The following is a 12,979-nucleotide window of genomic DNA, read 5'->3' as shown; positions in this document are numbered from 1 at the left end:
ACTTCCCTGGGGGAGGAGAGGGAGAAAGTTCTCTGGAAGGGGAACACAATTCCTTACCTGCCCGTGGGGGGTTGATTCCCTGACTCACTGGCCAAAGTTTAACCAGACCCCTTTTTATGCCAGGCACCGTGCAAGGCTTTAGGGAGACAAAAATAAATATGCCACGGTGCCTGCCTTGGAGGAGCTTATAGTCCAAAAGGGGCAGAGTTGCCTAAGTTAAACCTGCAGTAGGACGTCAAGAGGCTGCAGGGGGGGCAGCAGAGGTGCCCCTGGACCTGAGACTCAGAGGCTGAGTAGCATTTGATGGACAGTGTGGAAAAGGGGACACCGAGAGTAACACAAAGCAGTGAGTTGAGAGAGACAGGTTTTTCCTTTAAATCTGGGATCTCAGACAGGAACCTTGTGACTGCCATGTTGGTTTCATTAGCTGGTTTCTGCAAAAAGCAGCGATGTCTCAGCACTGAGGGCAGAGTACAGGTTACCGCGTGCTCTCCTTATGCTTATGACTTAACAAGTGGGGAGATGCTGCGTATTTCCAGCCTGTGTCATTGTCGTGGGAATATTAGGATGTACGGCAGCCGTCATTCTTAGGGCTTTACGCTGAAAGCCAAAGTCAGCAGGAAGACATCCAGCGAGAGTGAAATCACAGGCAGTGATTTCATGATGACCCACATGCCAGCGCCCGAAATGCTGCAGGTAGAAAGGAAGAGGTGAGGGGCAAAAGTCATAGGATCTTTTTTTTTTTTTTTTAAGCAATGTTTTTTTAAAATTTTATTTATTTATTTATTTTTAACATCTTCATTGGGGTATAATTGCTTTACAATGTTGTGTGAGTTTCTGCTATATAACGAAGTGAATCAGCTATACATATACATATATCTCCTCCCTCTTGCGTCTCCCTCCCACCCTCCCTATCCCACCCTCCCTATCCCACCCCTTCATAGGATCTTTTCGGGCAGCAGAGCCCCAGGGCACTCGAGTTTCCTTTCTGGAGGCAAGGAGGCATGGGTGGTAGAAGGCATCTCGTAAGAGCCTGGGTGCCTGCTCTGTCCTGGGCTGTCAGGGGCTTTTGTAAAGAGAAAGGGTGAGAATGTAAACTCACCTGGCTACAGAAGCATTGCCACTTGGTTCTGTGTAACAGGACATGCTCCTGGCTGACCCGTGGTGTTCACTGTGCAGTGTTGATCTCTCAGTTAAGCCTGGCCTTTCTGCTGGTCCGGGGGTCAGAACAGTCAGCCCCTGTGATTCCCTGAGGGCTGGCAGCAGTCAGCTGGGAGCAGTGGGTGGAATGATGCAAACATTCACAGACAGGACCTGCCCCAGCTCATCTGTGCAGAGCTTCCACCGAGAGGGTCTGGAGCTCCCTGGAGTCAAGACCAGGCTTGGCCCAGAGAAGTCTGGCTACCTTTATTGGAGGGGAACAAATGAGGGCCGGGAACCAGCGGGCTGCCTAAGGATGGCGGCCTCGCTCCCAGCCTCAGTCGTACCCTTAGAAGTTGGGAAACACGTGCTGGCTCCTGGTCTTGGCTGGAAGTCACTGCTTAGGCCCAGGCTTGCCTCTGATGCTTCCTGGGGCAGCTTATTTCCTGGTACAGTCTGAAAATTGGGAAGGGCCAACTCAGCATTTCCTGGGAAATCAGTCATTTTTTTCTTCTCCCTGGTGAAGCCCTATGGCAGACGCTTTCAGGAGCCGTGCAGACTCACCTGAGGGCAGAGTGTGGTTCTCTGTCTTTTCCATGGATATTTTTGAACAGTTGCAAGGAGGATGCATAAATTGGGAGGTCTTGTGATTCTCTGTTGACTTTTTATTAAGATACACTTTTTTATTGGCCTGTAACATACATCTTTTTTTTTGGCCGCGCGTCATGGGGGATCTTAGTTCCCCGACCAGGGTTCGAACCTGCGCCCCTGGCGTTGGATGCATGGCATCTTAACCACTGGATCTCCAGGGAAGTCCCCTATACATCTATTTCTTGATGTTGATGCCCATTTTTATTTTGGATCTTAGTTCCCCGACCAGGGTTCGAACCTGTGCCCCCGGCGTTGGATGCATGGCATCTTAACTGCTGGATCGCCAGGGAAGTCCCCTATACATCTATTTCTTGATGTTGATGCCCATTTTTATTTTGAAAACCAGTATTAGCCTCCCAGTGACTCATTTTCCCTGCACAGGGGATGACTCTTTTTTTTTTTTTTTTAATTTATTTTTATTTTTGGCTGCGTTGGGTCTTCATTGCTGCACGCGGGCTTTCTCTAGCTGCGGTGAGGAGGGGGCTACACTTCGTTGCGGTGCGCGGGCTTCTCATTGCAGTGGCTTCTCTTGTTGCAGAGCACAGGCTCTAGGCGCGCGGGCTTCAGTAGTTGTGGCACGTGGGCTCAGTAGTTGTGACTCTCGGGCTCTAGAGCGCAGGCTCAGTAGCTGTGGCGCACGGGCGTAGTTGCTCCGCAGCATGTGGGATCCTCCCGGACCAGGGCTCGAACCCTTGTCCCCTGCATTGGTAGGCGGATTCTTAACCACTGTGCCACCAGGGAAGCCCAGGGATGACTCTTAAACTTTGTGACCAAAAGCATTTTGATGACTTAAGGAGAAAAATCAAAAGCTGTGTCCCTTCTGGATTCCCAGACTCCTTCAGTCCCTTGAATGTTATGAATGGTTCCATAAATATTATATTTCATTAACCTGTCATATGTCGAGCTGGAATCGTCAGTTTGAAAACTCAGGTTTTGATGGATACTTGCCATATTTATCACTAAGTTCCGCAGCTCTTCTCAGCATCTAGGGCCAAGAGACAGAGAGCAGCATGAAATCATGACTTGACGGTTGAAGGCTTGTGTTCCCGAGGTCATCCTAGTCCAGGCCTCACGGCTCCTCTGTGTCTCAGCAGCTGCTTATTTCAGCCTCAGGTCTAGGGAGAGGCCTGTCCAATGAGGTGACTTTACTCCTTGGGGATGCTGACCCCCGCTTTGGGTGGAACCACAGTGCTGCACCGTAGGGTGTGGTTGCCCAGTGCCGGCAGGAACATCCAACCTAGAATCCTTCCTCACGGCTTCGGGGGCACTCGCACAGATTCATCGTCAGGGCAGAACCAAAAATAGATGAATTTTTAATTGCAGTGCTTAGCCTGCATGCACTGAGCCAGGAACACAGCAGGAAACAACGACTAAACTCAGAGGCTGCCAAAGTGCTGCCTGGAAATGAAGACCCTGTTTCCAGAGAGGCACAAGGCGGTGATTATCCCTGTTAGTGTTGGAATGATGGCTGGGGACCCCCAGAAGGAGCAGTGGTCTTTCATTATGTCCTTTTGGGCACTCATTTTGCTTCTTTTTCCTCCCAGTTTCCCTGAAACATAGTTCATGGACGGAATTTCCAGCTGGACCAGACTATGAGCTGGGTGGCCTCGGAAGCCATCAGGGTGGAGATGGACGTTTGAAGGGAAAGGGCACCATGTTTACCGTTCCCCCGGGCTTGCTTTAGCAAAGACCCTCTTCTTTTGTCAGCGAAACAGCGGTGGCTGTGATTGGGCAGTCTGAGGCTTGGATGGCAGGCCTGTCTTCGATTCTGTAGGTCCCTGAGCTGTGCATGTGAAGGTGTCAGGGAACAAGCCAGTTTCTAGAACTGGGAAGGGCTGAGATTTTCTCCGGACACTTTTTTGTGCATTTGCTTCATGGCAGCAATGCCAGTGAAAGCTGTGTGAGGCTTTCCCCTCTGCTCGTAGTTCTGTTTCTGGGCCAGGGAATGCTTCTCCATGTGATTTCAGGGGATCTTGCAAGCCTGGCCTAAGAGCTTCCTGATGTCTAGGCTGGAAGGCAGGATGGGAGCTGTGGAGGCAAACCCAGTATCCTCTTCACACGATCATCCTCAGACTATGAACTGGCCCAGATGTCTGTATATCAAAGGCAGCCTCTCCACCTCCCTTCACCTCTGACACACATCAAGGGGAACTTAAGATGTTCTGGAGCTGCCGATATGAAGAAGAGGGTGTGGTTCTCCTTCTGAAGGAGTGTGCAGTCAGAAACTGTAGAACTTTAGACTAAAGATTATTAAAATAAGTCTAGTCCAGTTTCCCACCCCTTAGAAGCCCTTGCTTCATGTCTCCGAAAAGAAGTTGTTCATTTTTCACTTGAATGTTGCTAGAAAAGAGAAGCTCACTACTGGGTAGACTTTTGGGAAAGGTAGTTAGGAAATTCTCCCATATGTTGAATCACTGTCTCATCTGATTAACTTGCTGCGTTTAGTCGTACTTCTGTCCTCTCCGGTCACACTGAAGGAGACTCATCTGTCTCCACCACGACAGGTATCGCTTCTTACAGGAAATACATTGTCCAGAACTGTGACCCTTGCCCTTTCTCTCTTGGTAGCTACAAGTACATAACCCTGTCCCAGTTCCTGTCTGCCTGAGTATCTGAGACGGTAAACTACGCTGTCTCGGGGACGCTGCAGTTTCCCTTTATAGCGCGGACGGAAGTTCTTTTCATGAAAGGAAAGAATCCACAACCAGGTGTAGTTTTATCAATGTCCAAGTCTGTCTTTAGGAGTTATAAATACAAAGATTGAGTAAACAGTCAGTACTTTTGTCATAAGAAGGCACAGGTCTAGGGCTGTAGGGACTGTTTCTGCACTCAAGTAGCTGACAGTCAAATCAGAGACACAAAATGCATCAGAATTCCAGTCAGGTGAATACAACAGATGAAAGTATGTGACATCAGATGGAGGGAAGTTCCTATGGGCGGCCTAGTTGAGGAAGGCATCCTAGTTGCCCTGGGCTTGAAGCATGAGCACTGTCTCACGGTGGACCCCTCAGGGTTTCTGGTGCCCTCAGCTTCCTTGGGGACTAGGTGATGCCTTCGGTCTAGATGGGGATGGTCCAACTGTCCAAAAACAAAGGCCACCTTTTACAGATGGAATTAGTGTAGAAATGGTGGTATGTTTTGGAGCCATCTCTTCTGAAAACAAAATTAAAAGGAAGGAGCATAATTTGCGGTAGGGCTGTCAACAGGATTCAGGACATGCTGTTCTTTCTGCTGCCACGTGACCAATCACTCGTGATATCTTTGGAAGAGATAGAAAGGCTTTGTTGAAATGAGGGGACTGTGGAACAACCAACTGTGCTATGAGGAGGCCTTTGGGAGCATCCCCTTGTGCCGAAGGGAGCCTTGGTGTTGGGCCCCTCCCTGGTTGGAGGCCACTGAGTAGAAGGCCTGATGTCCTCCAGCCTCTTCACCCACCTCTTCTCAGATGTGTCTTGACTCCGTCTGTAACCTCCGGGGCATTGACCACATTCGGTCTCCTTCTTGAAGTTTTTGGCTTCCCGGCTGCAATGGCACCCCTGGCATCAGTCTCTCTCCTGGGTTCTCCTGCCTCACCTTCTCCTGCAGTGTCAGCGCTCCCATCCTTGACCCTCTGACCTTCTGTTGATCTCCCTAAGTGGTCTCACTTTGTGACTTCATCTGTCGTCTATGCACAGTGAAACAACTGCCACCTGACTTTCAGACCTGTCTCTTTCCTGCTAACTGTTCTGCAGGCACTTCAGACATGGTATCTCCAAAACCAGACTTTTGGTTTTGGTAAACCTGTTTCTCTTATCATTTCTCTTGGTTAAGTCTTGTTACTCTGTCTTCTAAGCTATGAATGTCTGTGATTTCTTTCTCCCTTACCGTCCAGACCAGTCACGGAGACCTATTGATTCTACTCTTCAGTGTCTTGGGAATTTGTCTTTTTAGTTATCTGGGTTCATGCCCTTGTCCTGTCATTAAGCTGTTTATGTTCGCTTCTTACTTGGACTCCTTTCTCCTGCCTTCTCTCCCTACACCCACCCTGCAACCCCATCCTTTAATATGATCTCCATAAAACCTCAGGTGTGATTTATGCTGCTCTCCCCTCCCCAAGCTCTCCCCCCCCCACACACAATTACCTTTGCCCGTAAAGTCCTTCCTTATGGCGCTTGCTCCTGCCACTTGCCCCTTGCTGTCATCCCCAGATGACCTGTCGTGTCAGAGACATGCACTTCCCTTCGTGGCTCTGTCTTGGCTCACGCCCTGTCTTCTGCCGAGAATGCCAAAGCCCTTTGGCCTTTTCTTTTCTGCTTGGCAAATTCCTGTTCATCCCTCAGGACTCATTTAAAATGGCATTTTCTCTGGAAACTTTTTTATAGAAACTCCTTCTCACCCCTACAAAATTAATAACTTTGTCTCTAGGCTACCATAGCATTAAATCACCACAGCCCTTGTCACATTGCACTGCAGAAGCATGTGTATCTGCATACAGGCCAGCTCTAGGCTGTGAGACCCTAAAGACCAGGAATTGTCTTATATCTGTTTCCTCGGCACCCAGACACATAGTGTGCAATAGGTATCTGTTAGGGTATGTATTACTTATAGGAGTCTCAGCAGGGACTTTTTTTTTTCTTTTTTTTTTCTTAATTAATTAATTTATTTTTGGCTGTGTTGGGTCTTTGTTTCTGGGCGAGGGCTTTCTCTAGTTGTGGCAAGCGGGGGCCACTCTTCATTGCGGTGCACGGGCCTCTCACTGTCGCGGCCTCTCTTGTTGCGGAGCACAGGCTCCAGACGCGCAGGCTCAGTAGTTGTGGCTCACGGGCCCAGTTGCTCCGCGGCATGTGGGATCTTCCCAGACCAGGGCTCGAACCCGTGTCCCCTACATTGGCAGGCAGATTCTCAACCACTGCGCCACCAGGGAAGCCCAGCAGGGACTTTTTGATCTGGGCAATTGGAGTTCTGGCAGTCGGGGTGTCTGCCTTATGGTGACATAGCTCTCCGTGGAGGGACCAAAACACGGTGCAGGTCTCTTGGTGCCCAGGGAGAGGCGCTGATGTTCTCAACCCTGCCACTTTGCCTCTGATTCCAACTTTTGGTAGCCAGGTTTGCAGGTACTCTTTCCCCTTTCTCCTGCATTTATGTTATACAACAATAAAATGGCATTTATTAATTTCTACTTTAAAACGTGCTATTATGTTAGACTCCTGTTCTATCAGTTATAGCTACTTGTTATAGATTTATATATGCCGTAGATTAAAGGCTCTCCCAGTTACAGCTCTTGATTTCGTGAAATACAAAAAAAAAAAAAATTGGTTTTTTATCCCATGTCTTTCAACTCCCACATATAAAGAGGTTTTCTATGGTTTACAGTTAGATACAAATCCATTAGTCCTTTATATAGATAATTTCATAGACAAAGGGATAACAAGGCTGAGCGATGAAACCTCTCTTCATGTGGATTTTATGTTCCTTTGGGGATGGGTAGGAGGGTCTCAGGAGAGCACTGTACTTGGAGTCAGGAAATTAGGGTTCTACTTGTGATCCTTTAGTTTTCCCATACTTTAATATTTTCCTCACATTAACTAGGAAAAATAATAACAGTTGTAAATTGCCATACTTAATATAAGCGGTTTAAGTTATGTTTATTTTATGTTTATTATTTTTTTAAACATTATATTTTACTTTATTTTAGTTTTTGGCTGTGTTGGGTCTTTGCTGCTGCACGCGGGCTTTCTCTAGTTGCATCAAGCGGGGACTACTCTTCGTTGCAGTGTGCGGGCTTCTCTTTGTGGTGGCTTCTCTTGTTGTGGAGCACGGGCTTTAGGCACGCGGGCTTCAGTAGTTGTGGCACATGGCTCAGTAGTTGTGGCTCGCGGGCTCTAGAGCGCAGGCTCAGTGGTTGTGGCTCGCGGGCTTAATTGCTCCGCACCAATGGGATCTTCCCGGACCAGAGCTCAAACCCGTGTCCCCTGCATTGGCAGGTGGATTCTTAACCATTGCGCCACCAGGGCAGTCCTAAGTTATGTTTAAATTCACCCCTTCCTGATATTTGTACCAAGAGACTATTACCAGGTGACATCAGATGGTCCCACCAGACTTGTGCGTCTGTAATTCACAGGATCCTAATGTGGCCCTGGGAAACAGATGGGGGGGGGGTGGTGGAGTCGGTTGCAGGATTTGGAAGACAAACTTAAGACACAAAAAGGCTGCATTGAAGATACAGCCTTCACAGCCGGAGCATCGAAGAATCAGCATAGCTAAGGCATGGGTGGGAATGTCAGAAGTCTCACTTTCGTGCTGCTTCTTTCTTTCAGTTTGAAAAAGAACTTCAGAGAATCTCGGAAGCCTATGAGAGCCTGGTCAAGTCTACCACCAAGCGAGAGTCGCTGGACAAGGCGATGAGAAACAAACTTGAAGGCGAGATTCGAAGGCTCCATGATTTCAACAGAGACCTCCGAGGCATGTCAAGTTCACTCATGTTTTCTCTACCCTAAACGCCCCGTGTTGCTGACAGCCTGACTTCAGGTCCAAGTTATGTTACATAACCTTGTAAATCCCAACCCCCTGGGAAAGGGGCACCAGAGAGCAGAAGTGTTCTTTTCACGTTGTAGGTTGTAGGTTGCAGCACTGAGCCTGAGAAGTGACAACCTCTATGCACGAGGCCCTGACAGGGAGGGAGTGTGTGTGCAACTCCTTCTTGCTTTAAAAGTACTTAACATGACTTGTGTTGTGAATGGGAATGTCTGAAAAGACCAATGTTCCATGCACAACCCTTGCCACATCAAGCTGAGGCATTTAGTTGCATTCTTTGAAAGCCAACAGTTAACACTTGCTTGATGTATAGTGTAGAAGGCAGAGTTAGACACATGTCCCTCTTGGAGAAAAAAAAAAACCCACAGTTGTGAAAAGAGTAGATATATATCAACTTCCTGAAAGCTATGGGCCCCCTGTTACAGGATCTTGGCAACCTCCAACATGCAGAATGATCTGACCCATGAAATTATACTTCACTTTCAGTCAGCCAAGCCATTTTTCAGTTCCCTCGTGTCAAAAGACTCAGTGTACTGGCAGTCTGTAGCTGGAACCTACCTTTTTTTTTTTTATTACTGCAAACCCTTTAGTCTTGGGTATTATGTAAGCTCAATAAAGACTTGTTAGGCTGAATTATTTAATTGAATAGATGAAGATTGACCAAATGGCATGAGCAAGCCTAGAACTCACTGAGTAGAATCTTCATCCATTAGGTCATCTTGACTTGTTTCCTGGTATTTATTTAATTGTTATTTTTAATTTTTTGCTTCCCAGCTATAGGGGGCTGATGGTCAAGGTTAGACGAGGGCTGGGTTTGAGGCCAAGGGGACTCAACCCCTTTTCGAGGACTCTGCTGGCCTTGCAGGAACCTGTTCTTCTCTGCCTGCCACTGGTGCACACCTTGGCATTAGATTGCATAAAGGCACAGCGTGGCGTCTAAGGACTTTTCCTTTTGATGTTCTGGAGCGTCTTGTCCCCCCCCAAGAGTTGTTCAATTTGGGGCTCCTCCCTGGGCATCTCTCAGCACCCAGGTCATTTGCCTGTTGGAGGATGACTTAAATGCACGTGCATTTCTTTGTAATCGTTTCCTCTCTGTGCACAGATCGACTGGAGACTGCCAACAGGCAGCTGTCCAGCAGGGAGTATGACGGACACGAAGACAGAGCGGCCGAGGGGCTTTACGCTTCCCAGAGTGAGTCTCCATGCTTACCTATCCCAACTGGGTAGTTTTAAAAACTGGGGGCCTGAGGAAAGAACCCTGTTAGTTTTAAGTAAGTTTTGTGCTGCTTGCTTTTTGTTTGTTAATTTAACATATAAGCTGTTAGGCTGAAGGTGAGACCCACCTAGGTCCGCCAGAGACAAAGCCAAGGTTGATGTGTATTATTTCAGTAACGTTTATTCTGACCTCCTTACCTACAGTTTCTGTTTCTCCCTAATGCCCTCCATGGGTATTATAGAGTACTTCCTGGCACTCGCCACTTGGACTAAGGCACAGTTCTTTTTCCCCATGGAAAGGGAAGGAAGCCTGTGGTGGGATTTGCTCTTCTGTCACATTCTGTGTGTGCCTAGGTTGAGCAGTTCTGGACTGGCTGCCCCTGGCATCATGAAGCCACCTAAATGTTCCCAGCACGTGTCTCAGTAGGTGATCCTCGCTTGCAAACCATTGAGCCCATTTCAGCCAGGAATAAAATGGCTTCCTGTGCCTCGAGATTTATTGGGAGAATATTCTATTAATTTCACCAGAGACAAATGATAGAAGCAAGTGGGTTTTGAGAAACCATCGATTAAGGTTCGAATTTCTGCACATTCATTCACTGTCCAAGTCAGAAATGTAAAACTCCAACTGGCTTTTTTGGGAAGCTGTTTAGAAAACTGAATTCATTTCTCTGTCATAATTCTCAACAACATTGTGAGTTAAGTGCTCACAAACTAAAGACAGTTTGAACAACAAAAAGTCCTGTGCTCAGACTCTGGCCATCCATTGTATAATGGTGGTATTCTGATGCCTGGGTCCCTCAACACAGCTCTACATTTTCAAGGCTGGGAAACAATTGGTTAAACTTTCTAATTTCCAGTACTATTCGTTGGGGTTAAGCTCCTTTGTTTTTCCCAGATTTACTCATGATTGCACTCCAGTTTGAGTCTCACGTTCATTTTTTACATTCTATTTTGGCAAATGGACACTAATACAGTCTTGGGCTTTTGCATCAGATTCCTTTGCAGTCTTGCAGTTAGGTGAATTGGCCCGTGCTCCAGACTCACATACAAAGCTATATATATCAGTGTCTTGAATTATTCACTTTCCTAACAAAAGTTATTTCTTCTCATGGGTGCAGTAGATTTACCATTTCATCTGAGCTTTCATTTGAAAAATGAGTCACCTGTACTATTTGCACTTAGGATTTTGACACCTTAATTTTGGGTGATCGTGTGCTTAGGTAGAGTAAGTATCTTTGTGGCAGTTATGTCAGTGATGTCACTTTGCTGATACTCTGCCTTCTTGTCAGGGGCTATTATTTTGTCACTTAGTTTGGGTCAAAATGGAAACATCAGTGAGTTTCATCTGATGGGCATTTGCTGTAACCTCCCAGCCTAGGCTGTGCTAATGGACTAATAGGTTTTGGTGTCATGTGAGTTCAGAAATGTTCCCAAAGATTTTAACCTTCTGGCTCAAAACTAAAACATCAATAACGTAGGCAAAGAGGCCCTTCCAGCTTTACAGGGAATGATTTGTTCTGTGCAAACATATGCTGCTGTGTTCCAGAGGCGTAAACAAGAGAGTCCAGGGGCATTTTTCAACTGTTGAAATGTGCCTCAGTGTTGACATGTGATGTAACTGCATCTTGGCAGGACATTTGAAGCAGGTTTGCTAACAGTGATATCTAACCAATTTTTCAGTACCTGGTCTTTTCAGGACACGTTGTACCTTCCTCACAGTTTTATAATTATTTGCATTAGCTTTTCATCTCCTGGTGTAGCCAAGAGATGGACTTGAGATGTTATTTCAAATTTACAATAGGTTTTTTTCTTAGTGAATTGGAAGAACTCTTTGTATATGAAGAAAATTAACATGTCCTCTGCCAAATATAGTGCAGATATTTTCCCCAGTTGTTTTTTTATCTTTGAATATAGTGTTCTTTATCTTACAGAAGATTTTTCAAGTGACTGTATTTATGCCTTCTAGGTTTTATGTCATACTCAGAACTGCTTTTTCCAATCCAAAATTATAAACATATTCATCTATGTTTTCTTCAAGTATATTTATGATTTCATTGTTTGCAAGGCTTATATTTTAGAAGCTAATTAGGGAGGCACAGAAGAAGAGAAATTCATGAAGAACTAACCTGTAGGCAAGGAGACTAGTTAGCAGATATTTTAGTATCTGGGCAAGAGAGGTAGAGGTCCTGAACTAAGACAGAAGTAGTAGTGGACGGTAGGAGACAGTGACAAACAAGTGACAAATTAGTAGGACTTGGTGACCAATTGAATAATGACAGTGAGAGAGAGAGAAAAGAGTGTGACTAGAGCCACTAGATGTATGGTCATCCTTTACCAATAAAAAGCAGGAGGAGCAGGAGGAGTTGGGATTAAGTAACCAGTGAAGGTTTGAGCATGTTGAGTCATCTCATGCCCATAGCTAAGTGAGCAGGTGTAATAACAAAGGTGCAGACATACCCTGGAGGCTGGTGATGGGTGGTGCTCTCTGTCAGGCTTTCCTTTTAGCACGTGGGCACAGAATGGCAGGCACAAATGACTATCTCTCTTTGCAATTATTAATGTGTTCAGTTATCTGTATAGTTTTTTAGAAGCTCTATTGTAAGAGTACTTTTCAGTGCCTAGTAATCATAATTATAAACATTGGGCACTCGAGAGGAGCCATCCTTTTTTTTTTTTTTTTAACATCTTTATTGGAGTATAATTGCTTTACAATGGTGTGTTAGTTTCTGCTACATATGTCCCCATATCTCTTCCCTCTTGCATCTCCCTCCCTCCCAACCCTCCCTATCCCACCCCTCTAGGTGGTCACACAGCACGGAGCTGATCTCCCTGTGCTATGCGGTTGCTTCCCACTAGCTATCTATTTTACTCCTTTTCAAATGAGTCTTTTGAGATTCTAATGCTTGACTAAGAGAAAGGCACGTCGGACTGCATAGCAAATAGTAGTGTCTTCTCTGGATCATGCCTACCAGGAGCTAAGGCTATGGTGGGAAGCCCCTGACAACCACCTTGGCCAGTGGAAAAGTTAGAACGAAAGGGAATAATAACATGTTTGACTCTTTTGCTCGGTGTTCAAGTTGAAGCTCGGGGTCCAGGTCCAAGAACACCCAAGGCACTCTTGAAGCATGAGTGATCGGGAGGACTTCTGTAAACTCTCAGCTAACGGAAGGGGAACATCCTTCCTGGCGTGATTTCTAAATTTCCCTGCTGCCCAGAGTAGTTTTTCTTTAAAGAAACAGAATTCTGCTCTTTAGTTGGAGCCTGATGAAGGCCTGGAAGGACTGCCTTGGTCATTACCACTTAGCTCTACAAGTTGAAATGAACATTCAACAGGGCGATAATCGTGCTCCTCTCGGACATGAGATTTGTCTGTATTAAAAATCTTGCTGAATGAAGTGCTTAGGAATTTGATGAGTCTGAGGAGTGTTTTTCCCTATCACCTCATGGCGTTGTGTTT

The 12,979-nt window shown here is 46.2% G+C and overlaps 1 protein-coding gene across 6 annotated transcripts in view; it reads left to right on the top strand.

Moving 5' to 3' along the window:
* Window positions 1–12,979, top strand: part of AMOTL1 (angiomotin like 1) — a 176,255-nt gene that overhangs the window by 123,334 nt on the left and 39,942 nt on the right. For all 6 annotated transcript variants that reach the window (XM_082409885.1, XM_082409884.1, XM_082409886.1 and 3 more), the window contains 2 exons: window positions 8,088–8,232; window positions 9,407–9,496. In XM_082409885.1, the coding sequence (XP_082266011.1) occupies window positions 8,088–8,232; window positions 9,407–9,496 (235 nt within the window). The remainder of the gene's footprint in view (window positions 1–8,087; window positions 8,233–9,406; window positions 9,497–12,979) is intronic.

This window comes from Balaenoptera physalus, assembly GCF_965194825.1.
Source record: "Balaenoptera physalus genome assembly, chromosome: 10".
NCBI lineage: Eukaryota > Metazoa > Chordata > Mammalia > Artiodactyla > Balaenopteridae > Balaenoptera > Balaenoptera physalus.
This window is presented reverse-complemented; position numbering and strand designations above follow the sequence as displayed.